The 25,113-nt window shown below is 36.2% G+C and overlaps 1 protein-coding gene across 2 annotated transcripts in view; it reads right to left on the reverse strand.

Annotated features, from left to right (window-relative positions):
• MSRB3 (methionine sulfoxide reductase B3) overlaps positions 1 to 25,113 on the reverse strand; it is a 62,320-nt gene that overhangs the window by 31,322 nt on the left and 5,885 nt on the right. The window contains exon 2 of one of the 2 annotated variants that reach the window (XM_072401297.1): positions 14,817 to 14,944. The exons of the other annotated variant lie outside the window; for it this stretch is intronic. Within the exon in view, the coding sequence (XP_072257398.1) occupies positions 14,817 to 14,892 (76 nt within the window). The 5' untranslated portion in view covers positions 14,893 to 14,944. The remainder of the gene's footprint in view (positions 1 to 14,816; positions 14,945 to 25,113) is intronic. 2 annotated transcript variants of the gene reach the window in all.

The following is a 25,113-nucleotide window of genomic DNA, read 5'->3' on the forward strand; positions in this document are numbered from 1 at the left end:
TTATAGTATGACATTATGGTGCTTTGGATAACGTTTTGCCACTGATGAGCAATGATTTATTATTTATAAATTAGCTATGCAGCCAAAACAAAGGATAGTGTTTATAGTGTTTCTTTTATTTTTCTCTCTGGTTTAAGCTATCTTATGCATCCACCTATGTATATGCACCTGGTACTGATTCATCTCCACTCCCTGGCTTATCCACAACCACATCTCTGCCTGTGGGTTTTGATACTTGACCACCCGACCATTACAAACCCAGCCTCTGACCCAACGGCACCTGCCACTAAGGCCCTTACTTTGCAATGTCTCAGCTAAACCTTTAATGGAATGTATTGCAACACTCACAAGTTCTTGACCTTCCATGTATAAAAAGAGACTTGTGTACCCTCACATTTCCTGTAACTCCACTAATTGGATATGTAAGAGAGGCCATCATCAGTATCACAGGCTCCCACTGCTGGTACATGGCCATTCTGTTACTGATCCATTTTCTGCAGAATGGTTCTTTGTATCTGTAGTGGCAATATTATAGTTGTCTGCAATCATTTAGGCATTGATACTTTTATCAAGTATTGCCCTAGTAGATTTAATTGTTCTTGTATTAAACAAGGTATTCTGCATCAATGCAGTCTTCAAACTAGGTGCAAAGGTTTAAAAAAATCAGCCCCAGAGTAGCAAAATCTTTGTTCCATTACAGGAGTTACATGACTACCTCCACCATCTCACATGAATACCTCTAGGTCCTGCTAGGGCCCTAGGTGGGTTAGAATCCACAGCACCTCATCCGAGTCAGGGATGTCAATGCCCTTTTAGGACTGTAAATAGTAGCAGCACTACCCACTAATGCAGGGGCAACAGGAATACCACAAGCATGTAGTGAGAGAATGCACGTATCCCCGACAATGCCACTAAATGTCAGGGTCTGCTAAGAGCGGTGTCATGCTACAAAAGAAAGTACAGATATAATTATTGGAAGTATGAACAAGCAAGACTTAGCAGACTAGGTTCATTTGCATCAATAATCTACAATTAATAATTATTGGCTAAATATTCTTTAGATTTTTTATATATACAATAGGTTTTTAATTTTTCTTCCCTTTGGAAAAAGGTACGATAAATTATATCTTACAATTACTATTTGAAGTAAATGATGTACAATTAGAAACAAATAGCTCTGATACATGCATGGTGCTGGTGCTATGTGTGTGTAACTATAAAAAGGCTGATTGTTTTCCCAAGTTTCAAGAGGGCTGACCATCTGTATGTCATTTAGTAAAAGAAAGGGGACTTCAGGTTTAAGTTACATGGTATCAGATTGCAATTTCCTAACATTTGAAGCCTTTCTTCTGTTTTATTTTTATAAAAGCATTTCTGGTATTACCAAGGATTTTGTTTAAAAATATATAGCTAGCTTGGAACCATTGCAAACCATTTGTATTAAAACAGATTTTTGTTTTTTTAAGATATATAAACTTGCTCTTTTATCTAATCATTGGATATATATAAAAAGGTATTGTACTACTAAAGGTACTACTTGTTTTGTGCACTATTTTTATGTGTGATAATAGTTTAAAGACTTAAAATGCAAGCTCCCTTCTCCTACCCCATTTCCCTTGCCTGTGGTGTCTAGGTGAGGGTGATGATATTCCACCTCTGAAGTTCAAGTCTTGCAAAGAAGATGCTCCCACCACCGTGCTGCATCGTTTTCTTACAAGATTTGGAGAAGTCACTATTCCTTGGAATCTCTTATGTTTATGTCTTACCTACAGTTGTCTTTTTATTTTTCAGTCAATGCTTTGGCAAGGGTGGGGTTATGCAGTAAAACATCCGATTCAATTAGGCATGTTTTTTTTATCATATGTATATGTGCATGCATGATGGGTATACCAGGTCCAAGGTGGTAACTATTAAGTTTGCCATTGAAGTTCAAAACAATTAACAGTTTCAAGAGATTAACTCACATGTTTTTGAAGTATATGGTAAATTCAGGGTGGTTCAGTAACACTCGAGGGTTCTTGTCCTTACCCCATTCTGTGGCTGTACTTGCAGGAACCCATAGTATTTTAAATGACTTACACGGACTACAATTGAAAAAATATTTTAGGATGTTTTAAAAATTGAAGATAAGTATAATAATTTTTGGAGTTCGATTTTAAAGGGAAACTAGACCTACCAATCTGTTTCCCAATACAGTTACAATAAAGGCATGTTTAATTTTATAGCTATCACAGTTCCTAATGTGCTTGAAATAAATCTCTTTTGAACTTTCAAGCTTCAAATAACTGGTAACATAGCTGATCACATGTACACCCTCATTGCCTTTCTCGACTGTAAAGTATAGGGCTGCTGCATAAAGAACCAGCCACCGGCGATCATTAATGGCCATCCAATGGCTGAAGAGGATCGCCGCATACTTGGAGGTCCTGCCATGGAGATGCCAAAGATAGCAGCATTCTCAGATGCAGCAATGACAGGTCCTGGACATGTCATTGCTGCAGGGCCGCTGCACAGGGAGTCTGTGCCATAATCGGCATGCATTCTGTACTTGCTAATCATGGCAGAAGCTCCCCATTCACCAATAAGTATAGTTCCTCTTTAAATATAACCATGATAGATCTGGTGGCATTAGTATACCACCCACCTCTGCTACAACACACAGATGCATCATAAAATTTGGGCTGCAAGGCAGTTTCTTTATACTACAACTTACAATACAAAAAAATGCAGTCTTTCAAAACTTCAAGGTGTTCATAAGACCTTCACTGCTTGAAAAAAATGTTTTTTCCCTGTAAACAGAATTTTAGAGTCAATCCAGGTTTATCTTTTTCAAGGACCATTAGGAACTGGATTCTCACAAATTTTGCAGGAATGTGCCCTGTGCCATAGCCTACAAATTATTTGGTTTTGGTGCACTCAAAGGTCACTATCCAAATTAGTTAAATTTCCCAACATCCTGCCTTCTCAACCTGAAATATAAATATTGCTTTCCTAATTGCACGTAAGGTTTTTGCTTCATAAAGTTCAACTGCTTATTTTAAGATGTCAAGTTTGGGAAGGTCTCATTCTTTGAGTGCAGTCTGTTTTTAAACTAATAAGCCTTTGAACATACAACTAATAGCTAGAGGAAATGTAAGCATTATATAAATAACTAGGGTAACATTGATCTAGGCAGAATAGAAAACAATGAATCTAGAGCAACACCAAGCACTTTATATAAATATCAAACTACAAAATACACAATGATTACAATTATACATCAGTTTTACGATTTGAACATCAACATGTACATATTAATAATATTCAGAAGAGTATAACTTCTGAATGTTCTGTTTGATCCCATCTTACAGAAGAATACGCACTTAACACTTGTCAGCACAGCGTTCATAACAGGATTAGGACTTGAAGTAAACCAGCTTTCTACCTTTTAGAAGGCAAGACACACAGTCTAAGCTGGCCTGATTCTGTTTGTTTCTAAAACCTACTTTTATCTCTGGTTACTTTTAAATGGACAATATAATGGACACTTTCACTTGCTGTTCATTTTATACTGTCTAAGTCCTACAACTAGTGCCCCTTTAAAACAAAAAACAGGCCCAAAATGGAGATCACACCAGCAGGGATATTATCTACTTTTGTCGGTTCTTGAACAATTACAAAAAAATAAACAAAAGTTTTAACTTTACCATGTGTTAGTGTATAACAGATGCACTGATAACAATACAGCTTGAATATCCCTGACTATTTTTTAGGTTTGCATATGTTCCAATTAGAAAAATATTACAAGTAGAGGCAAAGAAAATGCTGAAAATGTTTACAAAATTGTATTAGTCAGCTGTCAAGAACAATTGTTTGGAGAGGTTGCAAAAACACCTTACTACATAGCACAACCTGATTTGTGCTAGATAGACACTTCTTTCTACCTCTTTGTAACCCCCCAATACCTTTCTTGGACATTCATGTAGAGTCAGTTTTATAGAAAAATGATAGTGTGAACCTTCTTTTTCATAACGGACTGAACTCTTATTTTCAGATATTATTCTAAAACAGTATTGATAAAGCGCCAAAATATTATGCAGCGCTGTATATTACAGACAGTGACACAGCGCTGTACAATAATTAGGGAATGCAAATGACAGGCAGATACAGACAGTGACACAGGAGGAGGAGGATCACCCTGCCCTAAAGAGCTTACAATCTAAGAGGTGGGGGAAGCAGCACATTATTAGCTTTTTTCAGTTTTTGCCAAACCTGTTAGGCATTTTATTATTATTAATATTATTAAACAGGATTTATATAGCGCCAATATATTACACAGCGCTGTACATTAAATTTCAAGTTTAGATACCTTTTTTCAAGTACTTGTTCACTAAAAAATATTCAACTTTATCTTTTTTCCCCTGGGCATTTATACAAAATTGACATATTGATGAATGATCATTGTGCTTTTCTAAGGAGAAGAGCCTGGCAGGGTCATGCTCACTCATCCTTCCCCTTCTCCTCTCTCTAGAACAAAACAGGACTGTGTGTACAGCGCTCATTTATTCATCTGTCACTGAAAACATTCACAAAAGATAGTTTCCCACTACAGCAATATGACACCTGTACAATTTTAGATCCCTTCTTTAGGCTTCATATTATTAATACAAACTATTTATATAGTGCTGACAAATATATTAAGCAGCACTGTACAAAGCCCGTAGTCATGTCACTAGCTCTCCCTCAAAGGGGCTCACATTCTAATATCCCTACCATAGTCATATGTCATTAATACAGTCTAAGGACAATTTCTTGGAGGAAACCGGAGTACCCAGAGGAAACTCACGCAAACACAGGGAGAACCTGCAAACTCCATGCAGATAGTGTCGTGGCTGAGATTCCAACCTGGGACCTAGCGCTGTAAAGGCCAGAGTGCTAACCCCTGAGCCACTGTGCTGCCCATACATGCAGTTGTATGTATGGAGATCGCTAGCAATTTATCACTGACTATCACGGATGAAATTTGTCCGTGTGTGCCTAGCCTGAACATTTGGACTAAACTCTCTGAGTGATTTATTACTTATCTACCTATCTCTACAAAAGACTGATTAGAAGTCTCTGGAAGACACAATAAAGGGGGCATAAATCTCAACCTACTGGCTACAAAATTTCCATATTACTAATATGTCATATAGATATGACTAAGAAGTTGATAACAACACAACACAGATTATAATGGATGTTATAGCAACACATTCTATATAGGCTGCAATGCACCTGCATTATAGAGCATTACAGCACATAAATGCTATTGACACCAAATGAGCTGCCAATTGTGCATTGTGCCTTAAAAATACTTTGCATTGAATCTATAAATGTTTTAGTGCTAAATATTCACTAATACACAAAAAAAATTCCTTAGCCTATAAAAGGAAGAAATTCATTTTAAAATAAAACTTTACTTACCTGCCTGTTTGCTCATACAGAAATAACATGTTTTTTTTAGGGGAGGAATGACGGGGGGCGGCCCTAGTTTTCCATCTATATTGCTGTGAGGAAGAAAGATGGCAGTGCTGGATAGAATGGTGAGCACTGGAAAGAAGAGGATAGCCAGGCGGGTTTCACTGGGCTTTGTTTGTGGACAGATGGAGGGCTTGTCATTGGTGAAGGTCATTACTGGCAGTAAGGTTGTCTTCAACCCTTTACTTCATTTACCACTTCCTCATGTCAGGAACCACCTGTTACCAATCCCAGGTGCCTTGAAGTTGCCAGCAGTCACTTAGAAGCGGTAAATGGCACAGTTTTTATTGCTAATGTGAACTAAGCCTAACTTGTTACACTACATTGATTATACTATTACTTACAAGGGATTACACTCTTAACAAAACATGGGACACTAGGATGTTGAATCAAAATACCCAGACACTGGACAGTTTAGGCATAATATGAAAACACATAAAAAATGGGATATATTATTGGGGCAGGCATTAGAATGTTGAAACATAGGGAGACAGTAGAAAACTGACACAATAATAGAGATAACTAGATACCCCATGGCATAAACAACTGGGAACACTAAAATGTTCATGTATTTTTGACCACCTGGCTACAGCTTCCTCCCTTTTGCCTGAAAAAAAGTTCTGGAGAACACTGCTGTAGATGCACTTATCTAATTTATTGTTGACATGTGAACCCTATTGATTATAATTGCATTGTGATTTTGTTTGATTATTATTATGTTTGTGGCTTTTCACCTTACTGCTTTACAAATAAGAAAACAAAACAGCTATACTTGAATGAAAAAATATCATTGCGGTTTGTTCATTTTCTTTATCAACCAGCCATTGTTATTTGTGTTTGTTTGGTTGAGCTGACATTTTGGTAATAATTCTCACCTTGTGTCCCAGTACAGTAACTTTATTTTAAAACGTTTTTGGCTTTAAACATTGAGGACCCCTGGTGTACACCAATGTGGGATGTAATTGAAGTGGTAAAAATATATATGCAGATCTGTCAGAAGTAAAACAAGTACTTAAAAAAAACATCTTAGAAAAACACACACACATCTAAATCCTCTTAGGGTCATGACAGCAACAAATCACATGTAAGACTAAATATGTCCATAGAAGATAAACAAGTAAGTGCAGGTTCTGTTTTTATTTGTTACAAGCGCTGGAACTTTTGTTTACATTCTTTTGGTTTTGGTTGATTATTTTCATTTTATGCTTTGCTGCCACTGTAGTCAGAAGGAAGTTGAACATACCTTACTGCCTGCTAGTGATTCATTATCGCAAACAGACCTGCAAGCCATTCCAGAAGGAATAGACATGTTATGATGGTAGATAACGTTTGTGATGGGAAAAAAGGAAAAAACATAGAAACCTTTCTGATTGAACTAAACCTGATTGTAAAGAGGCAAAATATTTTGGATGGCAGAAGGCTTTAAACCTGACACATCTCTACTATGTGAGACTGGTGTAGATTGTTGCAAAGCAGAATACTGAATTTATCTTATGAGTAATCACTGCTTTATGTCAAATAACTTGTAAACTTGTAAACCCAAAGGTGACACTAGGTCCCCTCATAACTGTTACTGAAGTTTTGCAGACCAACAAAGCTCTGACAAAAAGTAACTGTACTGAGTTTTGAGTTTTAGGGTTCTGCTTTAGAGAATCAGTTATCCATACACATATTGATTATAGGCAATAGGACAATTGCTTTAATATTCTGAATAGATAAAGCAATTACAAAGTTTAATTATCATGTTCATTCTTTTTGCATTTTCAACTTGATAATACAGGGATAATACATTAGGAGAACATACATATTTCTGTGTGTGGGTGAGTGGGTGGGTCACACTGGAGATGTTGGCCTTTATGGCTAACCTACTAGAAAAATCTATTATTGCTGACTGATTTCCCCACTACCATCTTCACAACAAACATGATGAGCCAACAGGCATCCTGGAAGGCTATAACCATTCCTCAGTTAGAATGTAAGCATTTAGCTTAAGCCAACACCTAACATCTGTATGGACCTTTATCCTCTCTACACCAACATTCACAATAATCTTCTCTAATATCGTAACATGCACACTAACCTTCTCTGAAACCTCAACACTCATAATAACCCTGCCTAAAACTATAAGGCTAAACCTCCATGTATCTCTTACCATTCCTGTAATTCTGACTCCAGCCCTCACACGAACCCTAACCTCAAACTGTTCCTCCCTGCACCCTTAACTCTTTGTCTCATACTAACCCTGCCTACCATAACTATTGAGAAAAAATGAACCACTGGTATACAAACCCAAACAATCTGAAGCTTTTGGAGCTACAAATTGAATTCCAGCTTCAGTAGATACTCATGTTATCCAGGATAGCTGTTTGATGATCATGGCGCAAGAGCAATTTGTAACTGAACAGATAAGCATTGCAGCCAGCCATAGCAGTAAGTTCATATCTATCTACAATATCCCAGAGAAAACAAGCAGAGAGATTTTCTGCTGTTATGGATAGCTGCTACAAGGTTGCTTGTTGTTCTATGGCCCCAATTCCTAGCCTTCACTGTATGTCTAACTCTAATACTTACAGTAACACCTTCATACTTGATGCAGAAAACCACAAGTGGCAAACTGCACAGCATGTCAATGTGTTTGCAAGCATTACCCTTGCAGTGGTGCAGTTCTTCCACCAGTGGAAGTAAAGCAACTGAATGGCCAGGACTGTCATGTCGCTTCCAGGTACCATCCCACAACTACAATCCAACTGAATGCAAACTGGATAAAATGCATAAATGCAAAATGAAAATGCATGAAATGGTTCTCATCCACTTCTATTCAGATGAATGGGAGTGGTTTGGAGTGTAGTTAGACTTAAGGTACAACATCAAATTTCTGAAATGGCTTCAACTCTAAACTCAAGCTAATTTAAACCTTTCCTTTAACCTTAACCCTCACATTTCCTCAAGAGCACTTGTAACCCTAACATTATCCTTCCCTGTGATTGTATTGCTAACCTCCCTGTTACCCAAGCTCAAACCCTTTAGTTAACCCTAACTCTCAAACTAACCCTCCTTGTTACCCAAACATCCTTCCCTCCATAACCTTGACTCTAACCCCTATACTAACTTTCTTTAAAGTTAACCTTTAAGGGTAAACCTCACCTGCCTGATTGCAATTTTTAAATACACTGACCTATGCCTGTTCCATCACTGCCATTGCCATCTTATTCTGTTCCCCAACCGGGTTACTGATCATTGGCCATCTTGATTGACCGGATTGGGATGATGTAACTGTGTGCAGGAATTTATTCAGTCCTGGCAGCCCTGTGGAATGCCAGGAAACTCATCATATTCCAGCGTTCTGCACTGAGCTGTGAAAGGGCATCTTAATTTACTTAGAAAAAAAGTTTGCAAAGCAATATAGTTAATATTATTGTAGAAGAGCCTGTCCCTTCTTTAACAACCTACCTGATCACAATTTTCCTTGGTTTAAAACCCTAAATCGAACCTTCACACTAAAATTCCTTCTAACCCTCACATTAAACCCCCTAAAATATTAACTTTACCTTCTTACTAACACACAAATTTACTCTCCCTGTTATCCTAAACCTCAAATATATCCCTCCCTACAACCCTAACACCAACACATTATTTAAAAAATCCATCACTCCTAAACAATCTGGTATTCGCACCTATCAACTTTCTTTAGATGAATATGGACATCAAAGTCCAACATCTAAAATATCCTGCTATGGTGTACAAAAAAAAAGGCCCCAGATAGGTATATGGGAGCAAATTCTGGTCCCAAAAATATGCAATATATTTTCCACAATGAAACATGGTACTGTGTATCTGAAATATTTCTCATCTACAATGTCAAATGAACCACTATTTTTTCATTGAGAATACGGCTTTAGTAGTGTAATTTACTACGCTTTATATCGGCCAAGCAGACAGACATAAATGGGAGTTTTCCATGCAGCTGCAGGGAGATCAGGTACAGAGAGCATTACTTCCTAAGTTTTGTTTTCATTCTGAAAGGTGTTTTTAGGTTAACCAAATCCTCCCATGAAAGTAAATTTCAGGTTTTTCTAATTTCAAAGCAAATTTAGCCCTAGAGCCTGTAATAACATATTTTTTATCTGGAGAATGTACTGACATTTATCAGGTAACCTTGGTTTTACAGAGTAATTACTCAAGCGTACAAGACTGTGCTTGGAACCATGCCACAGCAAGAAACACAAAACATTCTTTGTTTCTTCTCTAATGTAAATGGATGTTTGAGAAGAAATGATGAGAATGGGATTATTTCACCTTCTGCTTGTAGCATTACTGTACAGTACATGTTCCACACTTAAGCCTATCATGCTCTCATGATCCTCACTGGAAGAACACTGAAACAGAATGTGATTTATATATTACAATAACAAAGTAATATCATTGCTTCTGAGATTACTAATTGAAAAGCAGCTTATTGTAAGAAGCCAATTATATTTTTTGTACTTTATTACTTTTTTTCTACAGATAGATTAAAATAAATACTAAATGATCATCATAAACAATAATGTAACACACTAAAAGTGAACAATATACGAAGATTTACTTGCACAAAACTCAGAATAAACTGTCATTTATATTTGCATAAAAATCTGTTTTTTTGCCAAAATAAAAAAATTGCTAAAGTAGGCAGTGTAAAGGTTACTGATGGGTCAAATCAAAAAGTTGGAGTTTTTTATATATATATCTCATGTTATATTATAGTAATTGCAGAATACTAAAGTCTGCTAACACAGGAGCCATATTTTTCATACTTTACCCAAGTTCTACACCATCCGAAGGTCAATAAAAGTTTACTTAATTTCAAAGCAACTAAGAAACTCTAAACCCAATTATGTCAACATGTTTCTTCTTGTTTTAAGAAAGAAAAAAATGGGCATTAGTAGGATCCACATGAAATATATTGATCACTACCTCAATCCAAGAGGTTACATTTCTACTATAAAAAAGACTAAAAAGTGAGGGAAACCCCTCTTTAACAGTTGCCACCCTAATAACTGTCCCCAAGGGGAAGATTTTGCCTCCATTTCTGTTCTGGTGACTACTCAAAATGTGGATTTTCCCTGGTAACAATGGTCAACAAGACAAATAAAGAAGTATGCAAATGGCAACCTAGAAGATACAAGTTCTAAATTCTTAGTGGCACATTAAATAGGAAATCACCTTCTGAAAAAAATCAATTTTTTATCTTGTAAAAAAAAATGACAAAGAAGATAAGTGTATCAACCTCAAGTTTCCCTGGAGGCAGAAGAAGACACAGTACATCCAGGACAAAAGCCCTCCATGTCCTGAGAATACCAAATGTAATCTGAACAGCAAGATCATATAGTAATAATTAGCAAACTGTTCAGGTTTAGGGATTTGTCTTTTCATTGTTAATAGCAATTTCTGCATTTGAAAAGATATCTAGTTTGTAATGTTATAGACAGTCTGTTCATCTCGTTGTGCTTTTAAAGCTAAGCTTTATGTTTATGAAATAAGTGGTATCACAGAACAATTCAGGTTGTTTATAGATGGGAACATACAATGTGTGTAATCTGAGCATCTAACCTGCATAGTCTTCAACCTATTACCTTGGCAATAGTTGACTATGTACTACTTTTGGAGAAAGAAGCATTCATCTATGTCCAGAAAGGAAACAATCTAGCTCATTAGTAACCTCCTGCTCTCATCCATGCTTGTCCAAGGGTGACCTTTATCTGTTTAGGCAGACTTGGTAAGCTTTACTGCAAAGGGTCTGGCATTTCAGTTTTTAGTAGATACATGTATTTGAATCATCCACCTGCCCATTACACTGATTCCAATGATGGAACTTTTTGTCTGTAACTTTCTGCTTCATGGGAAGTTTTACTCCGTCTGTTAAAATCCACGGTAGTGGATTAAAGTATTAGTTCAAGAGAATGACCAAGAATCTCCACATCACATCATATAAAACAAAATTATAATTGAACAGGATGCATGAGATGAGTTGCCTCTTGCTGTGGCTATGATGGGAGGGAATATACACTCACAAATCCTCAAGTAAAAAGATGGAAAATTAGCAGGTGGATGATTTAAACGTCAATATCTAATAAAATGATGAAATACCATTGACTAGATAAAATATTTAAAATGTTGGGATTTCTACTGCCTAGCACCAAATATCAATTTGAACCTAGCTAATGACAAGTCTTGCAAAATATACAATAGATTGTCAAAAGGTCTGTCTGTTCATCTTTCTGTTCTTTAGACCAGTTGATTGTTATGAATTAAAATGTTTGAAAAACAGTTTGACACATCAGGACTAGTGTACATTTCAATAAAAGTCTGAAAAACATATTTACTAGAAGTTATGAATGTTGAAAATATATATTTGTGGAAATGAAACAATAACAGGTGTACCATTTGTGGAAATACAAAGGAAAACCAATGCAACCCCAAAATGTCTTGTCCAAAGCACATTCAGACAGCTGGTATAGTGAAAATCTTTGGCTTGTATGCAGGCAGAATAACAGGTGTATTTCACACAAAGCAAAGGATATGCTAAAACATAAAACAGCAATAGCACTTCAATCTTTTCAATTTTATAATCTACAGTTTACTAAGTTCACACAAGACTAAGAATTTGCATACATGGGCATTTTATTCCAAGTGACAAATATTTTCAACAGAAAACTGATAAGAATTCGGGGTTATACGAAATGGTGATTGAACTCTCAAATCTCTAAGTTTCTAAAAAAAATTATAATGATGCTGTCTAAACTCACATTAAAGGAGTCTTTTTCAAGTTTTATATGAAGAATGTGTAAAGAGCAGTGGGAACGGTGGGTGGGAGCAACCAAGACTCCAAAGAGGATAAAAAACAAAAACAAAAGCAATTGCTTGCTAAAAACTTGGTATCGACGCCCATGTGTACAAAGCATAATATATGAAATCGTTAATATTCATGCAAAGCATTGGTGATGCAGCCAACAATCAACATGGTAAACAGAAGAACACGTGAGAGCAGAGAGTCCCTAACAGTTTCAAAATTGCAGTTAGAGCATATGCTATTTAAACCTGGGTGGTCTGCTGCAGCAAATGAACCTGAAGGACTTTAGATTGAACACAACCTACAAAGTACACATTGGAACAAACAGGAAGAAATGGTTGATCCTAAAATGTGTCTTGTACTTCGGTATAAAGCAAGAGCTTTTAATGAATCACAAATGGGGTATTTCCAGTACACCCCATATTTTGTGGCCCAGCGTGGCTGCAGGAATTCCTTTGCTTCATTCTGATATCTGGAATGCATTACAGATCTGCTTAGCCACTTTCATTGTTTCTAATGCTGGAAAAGGTCTGTGATATATCAGGAAATAGTCTTTTTGTGAGCAAAACATTGTGTGTGCAAGAAAGATTTAACTCTGATGGTGCAGGAGTGGAATGGGCTGTATACACTGATGGGCTTGATTAAAAACAAAAAAAAGAATCTAGTGCCATCTAGTGGATTGTTGCTTTAAAATTGTAAACCTTAAAGGACACTTGTGCAGAATAATCTCTGACATGCTTAAAGCCTTTTCTGAAATTGTGATTGACTGTAATCAAGCATGGTCATAACCAACCACCTAATATGTTTCTTCTATTCTCAAATTACATTTTTCATTTAATATTCTGTATATAGTTTGTTTAGTTGTCCCAAAGGGGTACGATTGGAATCTAACATGTACATTTTGATTAATAAATAGTTTAGTGTAGTGGATGACAAGCATGGGCAATGCCACACACGATGGTTTATCTATTTGAATGTTTCCCTCATACTGAAATTGTAAGATGAAAAAAACAACCTTTTTTAATTATGTAAAACGTTTTTTTGTACCCATAATGATTTTCCAGTGTACTTTGTCCCTTTTGCTTTAAAGGAGACAGAGCCTACTAGGGCTTTTATCTATCTTCACTGCCCACCCTTATCCGCCTAAGGAATACCTGGTAAGTACAGGCATGGAACAATAGGTGTTGCTCCTCCTGTTTCAGCATTCTTAAGCAGCATACACACATGCAAATATTGTCGTTGGAAAGGATTTTTCTTGATCATTTCCAGCGACTAAGGACTGCACGATGCATGAAGGAGTGCTGTACATACAGCACCGTTCTGCTCTATAGAGAGGGGAGGGAGAGAACAACGAAGCAGCACCTTGCTTCGCCCTCTATTCCTTTGCTTCCATTAAGATTGTTCGTCGTCCATCGTCCGAATCCGCCAGAATGGTCGCTCGGACGATGAACGACGGGCGCTGTACACACGCCAGATTCTCGTCTGATATCGGCCCTGAGCCAATTATTGGGCGACAACCATTGGATGTGCGTACGTAGCTTTAATCCAAACTTACACTGGACATCGGGGTGCACTAGAAAAGGACCAGAGCAGTGGAGGAAAGCAATAAAAATAATTGGATGCTGCAAAATGTGCCTATTGTATGCAGTATGTAGAGGTAAAAGTGGATGCACATAACTATTTTTTAGAGGACATAACATTTAACTATTTACTTTCCTGGTTGAGACTGCACCCCAGTCACACACATCTATTAGGGGTTTGGATTGTGAGGAAACCCACTCAAACTTGGTATGTCCACCCAGGGTCCCAGTGCTGTAAGACAAGGGTGCTAACCACTTAGCCACCAAATAAAAAACCCGCTCTATGGTAATGGGGTTATTGCTGTTGACCATCCAAGTTACTCAAACACTACAGAAGGAGCTTTGATGGGGTGAAAGCAAATTGTTTGTCTCAAAGGAGTTATACAATGTCTGGAATCGCAAAGATGATCTTTTTGTTCTTTGTTTTGTAGAAAACTTCCCACTTTATTGATCCTTAGTCATAGAAGCAACTCTTTAACACTCCATGAAACAAATTAAATAAAATAATATGTAGACTTTCTGGCATGAATACAGAAAATATGCATATGTGTAGTCATCTTTATGAGTGTGTGTGCTTCATGTCATCATTGTGAACTACTGAAATAGGTGCAATTGTGATAGACCACCACTACATATCTCCTATCCTATTGTGTGTGAAATTCCCCCACCTACTAGATTGTAAGCTCTTCGGGGCAGGGTCCTCTCCTCCTGTATCACTGTCTGTATTAGTCTGTCATTTGCAATCCCTATTTAATGTACAGCGCTGCGTAATATGTTGGCGCTATATAAATCCTGTTTATTAATAATAATAATAGAATGGAACAAACAAATAGTGCTTTCCTGCAGCAGAGACACCAGAGGTTAGGGACTCTCTATATGCATGATAAAACAAGCAGCACCCAGTCAACCTGAGGGAAGCCCACAGGCCCGTAGGGCCACTGGCTGGCTCTTTGTCATCAAATGGAGAAGGTTGAATGCAGACATCACTGTGATACCCTCACCAACAAAACGAAGGGGCAAAGAACAGGGGCAAAAGCTGAGTAGGGAAAAAAAGAAAGATTAACATCAGCATGGTAAATGAAACAAACATTACATCAGACAGGATGGTCATGGCATATTTTACAGCAGTGATGAGTAACAGACAGATAGGCTTTTTATAGCCTAAATTGCAGAAATTGTTCAGTACATCAAATAATTATTATTAGGAAGGTTTACCAAACATTGCACATCACAAAGCAGGAATATCCACTAACATTTTATAGGAATATACAGTAGGTCCTCTTTCTCAATGTGACACACCAAAGAATAGAAATAGTCGCCTTGAGATTTCTGAGTCTCCCTGAAACATTAGTTATTGTTACTAATCTGTGTCATGCAAATTTAGGTAAAATTTGTATAATATTTTATTGGCATGTTAGCCATTCTCTGTATGTTGTTGGTGGTTAAACTGTAGCCTGTGCACCCTCAGGGTTGTAGTGTTAGGTATATGTGTAGGGCAAATTTGCACATGGACGTTTTTAATAATGTCTGTGTTCTTCTTGGGGAGAGGATTTTCTTTACTCTGGAAAGATTTCCTGTAACTTACTGAGAAGTTCTGGCACAGAAATAGGATACAGACAACAAAAAAGTAGTTGTAACTATTCCCCACAGTTTTTAAAACTAAAACAGAAAAAATGGCTTTAGTTTATTGGTTGTATATATCTAATATTATACCAAAATAAAACAGCTACAATATGCAACATCTAGTTTTTGCTCAGCTAGAATCTAAACCACATTTGTTTAAAACTAAAATAAAAAAATACAGTCAGTAGGCATATGCAATATTTTAAAAGCTCACTTCAATAACCACCACTGCCTAAATTGCATTGTTATCAAGAAAACATTGTTATGGTAATATTAAGTAGCTTTTAGATCAAATATGAAGATTTTCTATGATACGGGGGAACCTTTAAAAATTGTGCCTTAGCAGTACTCTTAAAATGCACTTTTTAATTTCTTATTTATTTACACAAATACACAGTACAGAACAAGGCGATGTAAGTTCTTGATTACAATTCATAAATTGGATTCTCCTTTTTTAAGTCAAACTGCAGATGACTCTTAAGGGTTTAGAAGTATCAGGTAATTGTTATACCTAAAGGGATAACAATGTTAACGTTATTAAGGTTATAAAAAGTTATTGTTGTAACACAATAGATTAATTGATATAAATTGAGAATAAATTAAATGGTTGAGCAGCAAAGCAAGTACTGTTACTGAGCTTCAATATCCAAACATAAAAAACCTTCTGTTCTGTCTTAATCTCTGCAATTTTAACAGTAGTAGTAGCATACAATATATGCCTACCGACTACTGGCATCTGGCTTGTATCAAATTCTGCAAATCATTCACTACAGTTCAGCAGGAAGAAAAGTGGTGATGTCACTCAGCAAGTGGGGAAAAGAACAATGATGTATGCTAAAATTAATAAACTGACTGCCATACTATTGTTTGCCGGTTTGCCATTGTTTTTAACACCAAACATGGCAATAAAAATATTCAAGCACCCTCTGTTGAATAATAAATGTACGTTCGAGATTATTTTTATGTTTCCTTTGCCCTGTCATTAACAATTTATTAATAAGTACAATTGCATTGGATATGACCACTTTTCTATTTTTTTTACTGGCATACTTGAGCTGATATTTCCATGCAGCTTACTGTTAGATCCTAATTACATCATTTTATAGATGAAGGTATGGAGGAAGGAAATCCCTGGAATCAAACATTTATAACAGGCCTGCACAGTTCCAGAAAGACTTTTTCTTGCTGTCATAAAAGGACAGGAAATTTTTTGTTTCTTTACAATCAAAAAAAGCCAACTCAGTTCAGATCTCACATAGCTTTCTCAGTGATGACAAAAGCTGACATTGTGATACCTTGATTCATTATACAGCTACACAGTGTAGAAAATGTACCTGGCCCCTGCAGTCAAGGTGGTTAAAGGGTATTTAAACCTAAAACTAAAAAGCTAATATATTGAAGCTTACCAGTTCTTAGATGTAGGAGCTGCATTCATTTTCACTTTTTAGGCTAAAAAGATTTTCAACAAGTATGAAAAAACACCATCAATTTTGATAGAAATAAAGTGTTATTTTCACTTCCTGTTAGCATAAAAGAAAGTACAACATCCTAGTCTTTCTTGCATAAACCAATAATACTATGAATCCACTATGTACCGTATTTTTCGCCGTATAAGACGCTCCGGAATATAAGACCCACACAATTTTAAAGGAGGAAAATCTAGAAAAAAAAGATTCTGAAAGATTATTCCCCTTCTGATCACTCATGTGCCATTCATACCGGTATTCCCCTTCTGATCACTCATGTGCCATTCAAATTCCCTTTCTGATCACTCTGTCATTCAAATTCCCCTTCTGATCACTCTGTGCTTTTTTTTTCTACTGTACGGCAGTTAGGACAGGGAACAGCAGGTGGCGCTGTGCCGGCTTCTTTCGCTCTGCTTTACAGACAGAAGACACGATGCTGGCAGAGGAGAGGAGAACACACGCTGCTGCAGCCAGAGACACACGCCTTTCTGCCTTTCTGATCCGGGTATCGGGTGAGTATATTATTTTAATTATTTTATAACACATTTGTTGTATAGGACGCACTAACTTTTCCCCCCCAGTTTTGGGGAAGAAAAAGTGCGTCTTATCCAGCAAAAAATACAGTAATAAAGATCAAGAAAGGCAGACATGTTCAAAGACCATCCTGCATGACAACCATAGCTAACCCAAAAAACACAACAAGTAAAGTGTACACATAAATGGATAACAAATGTTTTATTTCCAGGATCACTATGTCAAAATAACAGTAAAATGTCTGATGAAAACAAATGAAGCCATATTTTATAAAGACTGTGTAGTGGCAATAAATAAAAAAAAATGTTTGGGGTTTAAATATGTTTTAAGTAGCTATTGTGATGATAGAAAGGTCTGACGAACCCCAAAACTGTGTTAGAATAAGAAAGTGGTGGTGATTATGAAAATGTCATTAATATGGACAGCATTTGACAGAAAATGAGACCCAAATTCTCTCTAGAATGCATGTAAGGTTGATTACATAAATCAAGGACTTCAGGAACTTCAAACCATATTCTAAAAAACTTTGTAGAAAATGGTGTTCTTCACAATACAGATCTGTCAGGTTAAAATAATGACCTATAGCTGGTATCCTAGAGCAAAAAATCATTTATATTCCATAACTTCCATTGCAATGAAGGTACATTCCTAAAAAGTATTACAAAAAACATAGAATCAATTAGACACCATACATATTTTATAATGTTCAGAAAGTAGCCATATTTAACATACACAAACCTACAAAATTTGACTTCTACCTAGCTATAACTCATCCTTTCAAATCATATGCTAGTTTACAGATTGTAATACATTGTGATATGGAAATATGGAATTAGCCATAAAAATGAAATTATAATCAAGTGTTTTGCTGGGCATTATTCCAGCCCTTTCCAACACTTAGACTTTTTATTTGGGTAGAGAAATGCTAGCCAGCCCCTTCCAAATTGTAGAAAAAGAGACTATACACTCCTGTTACCATCAAAAACTACTTTCTGAAAGCTAGTGACTCCGAATACTCTAAAGTTTTAAAACCAAAATTACTTTACTCCAGTGACAGGTGGACTCACACCTAAATATTCTTTTCATCTTCAAAACACTTAATGTTTAGCTGTTTATATTTGCTTCATAATACTTTGCTGTCAATCATGTTTGCAATGTTTTTACTCGGTTTGTATCTTCATTTTTGTGAATGTCAACCCAAACTCCACTCTTACTAAAAAGAAAAAAACACTGACAGGAAAACATTTTATGACAGAACAGACTGACTTTTTTATGTGATATATGATTCTGGGACACAAATGTTTAGCTGGGACTATTCTGTCCCAGGATAAAATAACTCCTGCAAGCATATGTGGCAGACAAGGTGAAGATGGCAGCAGATGGGAGGTACATACAAACACAGACTAGTGGTATACTTCTGCTTTAAGTCAATGGGACACTTTACTGTAAATGAGAGTGGCTGTGTTGCAGCCTTGGATATGTGATTCTGAGATCTGGAGACTAATTTAGGCTTCATGTTTTTTTTAGAAACAAACCTAAAACACATTTTAATGGGTTTCAACAGAATGTACATACACACTTGCTTGTTTATATATTAAATACAATTAGATCATGGTGAAACAATTGACTAAACTATATCATCGCCCTTTATTAAAATACTCTAGAACACCATATGTGGGAGGACAAAATTACAGAGTATGTAATAATGGAATAGAAATATTAGGGATTTTAAGAAATTACCTAGATTGAGCATGATTTGAATAGAACCTTCTGACTTACAATTTATAAAATTGTACTAAAACCATTGTAATGTTGCTATAGTAATAATCTTTTGTGGCCTATACTGTAATGTCACCATAAGGATCTAATAAATTACCTAGTGCTGCTGCAAAACTGTTATATTTAATTGCATGTGACCATATAGAGCCAATAAATTATCTGGTACATGATAATATGCCCAAATGCAGTTTCTTAGAGACAATCTCTTTACTTGTGCATTACAGTACAAACATAAATGAGAATGTTCTGTTGTAATGAAAAGGCTGCAGAAAAGGTGCTCTAAATGTTTATAATTGGGTATAAACTGGCATCATAATTAAAAAACAAAAACAAAAAACAGAACAGAGAAGCTATATTGCTGGAGCTCATGAAAATAAATCTATAATGTTTCATTGTATTGTAATTTATTATGCATTCACTGTTTTAATGTTGTAAATGCATCCCTATCCGCTACAATGAATTGCTGTGCACTAACAGACCCCAGGTTTTTTTTAGTCTTTTTAGAAATCCTCTAATGTGCATGTACTATCCTTTTTGCACATCATTTGGCTAGTGGGAAATTGTTAGAAACATGAAGTTTTTTATTGCTGTGTCCCCGCTGGGGATTTCCTTTCACTTCCTGGCATGTCTCCCGAACAGGAAATTTTTCATTCAGGGAAAAAGCCGCATTAAGGTTCTTATTATTCCATCAGCAATAATTCCAAGTACGGGACATCTCCTCAACTGGGACAGCAGAGAAAATTATAAGAGCAATTTACCATACCATTATTTGTACATTGAACAGATTGTTAATGTATTGGTTTGTTTATTTTATGTTGTTTGCTGTTGAAAATTGTTTTTATTATATACCAGTGTACTTGTCAATTTGGTTCATTGTAAAAAATAAAAAATTTAAAAGAGGTATTTAACCTTTTCTAAATACAACAAAAATGAAATGTTTATGACTGATGTATAATTTAACCACAGCTAAAGGTAAAGAGCAGTATTCCTTTTTATTTTATTTACCATGTTGAGTGTTAAAAATACAATTTTTCCAAAACACATAACACTTTTTAATCAGATACAAATAAAATATTTTGTAAAAGGGTGGATAAGTTTACAAAGATATAGGCTTTATGGGTATTGTTCTACTTTTCTGATTCTTACAAACAACTAATAAATACTATATGCAGAGGTATTTTATTTTACTAGATTATACTGATTTCCTATTGAAGACAGTCATGGAAGATTCTTGTTAACAGTATGTGTATTGTATCTAATTTAGATGTTCTATTTCAGCAGTCATCAAGCAGAGGTCAGCGAGAAAATTTTGGTGGTCCGCGGCTCTGGCCATTGCGGCCCCCAGCGGGGTCATTCTCCTGACATATAGACACTCCTGCTCCTGAAGTATGGATGTCCCCTGTATGGGCACTATCCGTCCACTCTCCCATCACAGGCTCAGACCTGCTTGCTAAATATCCTGGGGGGACAGTAGCGCAGGGCAGTGGACTTTTGTTGCATCCACAGCCCTGCGCTACTGTCCCCCCGGATGTTTAGAAGGCAGGTCTGAGCCTGTGATGGGAGAGTGGGCAGCTTCTGACATCATGAAGTCACTCTGGGAGAGGTTTCTTCTACTTTGAGTGACACACGGCTCCCTATGTGTGGCCCGGATTCCATGGATTTAGTGATCCGGGACGTCCAAAAGGTTGGCGACCACTGTTTTATACTATGCACATGTTTTGTTCATTGGGGCTGTTTCAAAAAATACTGAAGCGTGTAAAAAATTATTTTTTAAAGATACAGGTTAAGGTTTGTTAAGCTAAAGCTGCAATGCGCTATTTTTAGTGGTAAACCCCAAAACTTCCTGTTCCAATTTCAGTGATGTTGTCTGAAGAATACAGTACAATGCTCAAACTGCTATCTATCAGTCTGTATTTTACACAGCATTTCTCAGTTCCACACGGGCTGTGTCTTCCACAGGTCCCCCCAATAAATCTTCATGACCTGCAATGCTATTCCAGAATGTGTGTGGTATTGTAGCACAATTGCTGGAAAACACGGCTTTCCTAGTACCTTGACATCACCCATGCTTGTACCCATGTAAATATTGGGTTGTTAAGTGACACAGCAGGCCTGTTTGTCAAAAGTAGATCATCGCTAGCCAACTGGAAGACGAATTTGCCAAACTTACCAGCTGTGATATCAGTGGTCTTCCAGGCACTTAACAGCCCAATATTTATCTTGAGTAACAGCTATTGGTGATGTCATGGGACCTGAGAATGCCATGTTTTCAAGCAAAGCTGGTCACAATATAGATTTTGCAATAGAAGAAGGGGGCTGGCAGGGAAGAAAATATTAATACAATGGTTATTTTACAATGGGTGCAGTATTGCAAGCAAAACATTGTGAAAACAAGTGTACTGATATTTTTCACACCCTTATCATTAACTTGGGTTGCATTTGGTAGCTGTCCTAATGCAACCTAAGCTCATCAAAGAAGGTGTGTACAGCCTTTCCAGCAAGTGTGCCATTCAGTTTGGGTTCCATTCAAAATTAACAGCACCACATTGCACCAATGCAAAAATGTGATGAGTCAAATCCTAAAAAATGTTGGTAACCACTGCTTTACGATTGATGAATAATTGTGGAGCCCAACAGGGAGACATAAACATTGCTTTATACCCTGGTTGAGAGATATCTAAAAGTGAAAAAAAAAACAGGAAACAAAATCTAAAAAACTAAAATACATCAAAAAGTGCCCATCTATTCACAATATTTGAAACAAAGTCCACAGGACTTTTTGCTCAATCAATGACATTGTATCCATGTATATATGGGTGTTTTTTCCATGTTACAGAAAAAAAAGTTAAAGAAATTATCAAAAGATCTTCTACTCATACATAGCAGGCATGCAGACAGATTATAGGATCTTTTAAAGACACGCTTAAGAACTATTTAAGCAGCTAAACAGTCAGATGCACCGTACAATAAGATTAAAGTATTAGTTAAGCATTTCTAAGCCTGCTTATAGCAAATGCAAAATACTAATAATTGAACATTAAAAAAAATTAAAAAAGAATAAAGAAAAAGTAAAAATATTTTGCTTATACAATATGCAGGAATCCCCAAGGAAAGATAAAAGACAATGGCACAAACTCCTACAGATGCAGCATCAATCAGATCAGGGTTAGTAAACATTGGTGGGGTCAATATTGTATTACAGTCCTCTCTAGAAAAGAAACCAATTGGATTAACAGGTTAAAACTTCTGTCCCTCTTGGATTAAACATTGATTTAGGTATCAGCTATTTTATTGATAATGATTAGTTTTGTATTTTATATTTTTTGGTGATTGTATCCTCACATATTGTATAGTCTATGGGAAAATGTATATAGTTATATAGAATCCACATATTAAAGAATTTGTTAATTCATTCATTTACAAAGTTTGTAAACATTTGTTTATCTTTTTGGTATTATATCTACACAAGTAATTTTTATATTCATTATATTTTAAAACAAATTTCAGTCCTTATGAAATGCAGTTATTTTGGTTGTTTAAAGAATGTCACTCATGATAAAATAAGCACATATTTATTAGTCTGTGTATTTATCATATATACAATTTTATGTTTTTTTTTTCAAATGTTATCTTTTTTTTTGAATGTTGAATATATGAATATGTTGAATATCATGAACATATAAAGTGACTATTATCAGTATACCATCCACCACTGATGACACCTTTGTGGATAAAACCCATTGTTGTTATGGACTGATGTCACATGGTTGTTACATGCAAACATTAGCATATGGCTTTACTGAATGTGCCACACTGTTATGCTCTTCTTGCTTTGATTTTTTTTTTTTGTGAGAGTGTGTATGCACAGCTCAGTGTACTTTACAGAAAAAGTTTGCAAAGATGTGAAAACAAGCATAAAACAATGTCTGTCTCTGCTGCAATAAACAACATGCCAACTCACAATATTTTTTGGTTTTATTCATTAAGCTCCACTAATAAAGTGTGTAAAGTTTTCACAGTGTCAGGTGGCCACTGCTTGGGGTCAATAATGGGGGCAACGAGAACAGAACAGTTGTTGATGGATAGTTGTTGGTGAATTCAAATGAAACACTTGGTATCTTTGAACCTGTTGGACTGCTGGACCAGTTGGAGATAGCCATAACTATCTCTAGATTTATGAAAGATCATGTTTGGTGCTCGAAGGAATGTACCTAAGGGGCTTCAAATAAACCTTTTTTCAGCAGATTCCATTCTCTCTGACAAGTTTGAAGATCTGACAGTAATGATGTCTGCACAATTGTAGACAAAACTTCTAAAAATGTTGTTTATAAAGTACTAGAAGCACTCTAAAAACTGAAGGGTTTTACAAAACATTTGTAGTTAAATGCAGTCTTCCACTTGTCTCCTTTGCAGGTTTAGTTTAGTAAAAACCTAAATTCCATAGGGCCAGTCAAAAAGTTCTGAGATAAAGGACAGTGGTTCATGACAGCGATGCCGTTTAAAATAAAAGGCTGAGAATACAATTTTTCATCTTGAAAAATAACTTTGCTTCTGTTGATTTATGGATAGAACTTTTTGGAGGTTCTAGAAAATAATTGTAAAAATAGCTTTAAACACAAGAAGAATGAGTGGTGTTGGTGGTAGGAAATGTTATCTTTTTAAAGAAATTCAATAAGCCCACAAAGGGACCTTAAACTGAGGGGGGCCTGAGAAATAGCAAAAGAAAGGGACTTGGGAGGAGTAACTTGGGTGAGGTCTGAGACCTGATATAAAATCGCAATGCAAAAAAACAAAGGGGAGAATCAATCCAGTATTGGGAGAAGTGGTTGCAGCCAAGAGAGACCCAGAAACAGAGTAAAAACCTTGAGGTAACACAGAGAAGGAGATGGTCTTGTAATGCACATAATAACATCTTAACAGGAGGCTAGGTATCAGAATGGATGAGCCCACAGAAAAGGATTTTAACATATGGATAGGATTTCTAATATGGAGATGCTAGGGAATCGAAAAACTAGCTAAAAAGACCAGCCAAACTTTTCTACTCAAGATGCTGAAATTAAGTCTAGATTAGGAATCCAAGATAATAGTGGACTTACTAAAATGTAGCTGAACAGGAATATTCAGATGTAGGTAGGAAGGGGTAATGAATGGTTCAGCATTCCCGTCTCCAGGCAAACTAAATGTTAGTGTTTCCTGGCACTAGGACTGACTTACTGACTTTGGGACTTTCCCACCCAGGACAGGAATGAACTGCACAGGACAAGTCCTCAGTACTAGTGCATGTAGGGCATGCAACCAGAACTTCATAAGACCTGCAAAAAATATTGGACTTTACTTGCAGATTTACCAGGTGGCTGTGTGGCATACATATGTAAATCTTGGTAGTGGATAGAGAAAAAATTCATTGGTAGGTAAAACAGATTTTGTTTATATTTAAACTGTTCATGTATTGTTTGTGTGGCATTTAGCTTTGCCACATGGTATATGGTAGGTTTGATGTATAGAGTTACACGGTCTGAGATAAATATGTAAGATACAAGAATCTTATTCTCACTCTCTCGCTCTTCCTTTCAATGGACAAAAAAAGTTACAGTTTAGACTACAAATAGAAGATAGAGACTTTATAAAATGTGTTTCTAATCATCAGATATCATACATACATTGACATTTGTAAATCAGGACAAGAATGTAGTTACGTTATACATATATGTTATATATATGCATGCGGCTCTGCATTCACATTTTTTATTGTGATATTGTAAGGGAAAAAACAAAATCTGCATATGCCATTCTGTGTACTTCA

This window comes from Pyxicephalus adspersus, chromosome 2 (genome assembly GCF_032062135.1).
Source record: "Pyxicephalus adspersus chromosome 2, UCB_Pads_2.0, whole genome shotgun sequence".
Classification (NCBI taxonomy): Eukaryota; Metazoa; Chordata; class Amphibia; order Anura; family Pyxicephalidae; genus Pyxicephalus; species Pyxicephalus adspersus.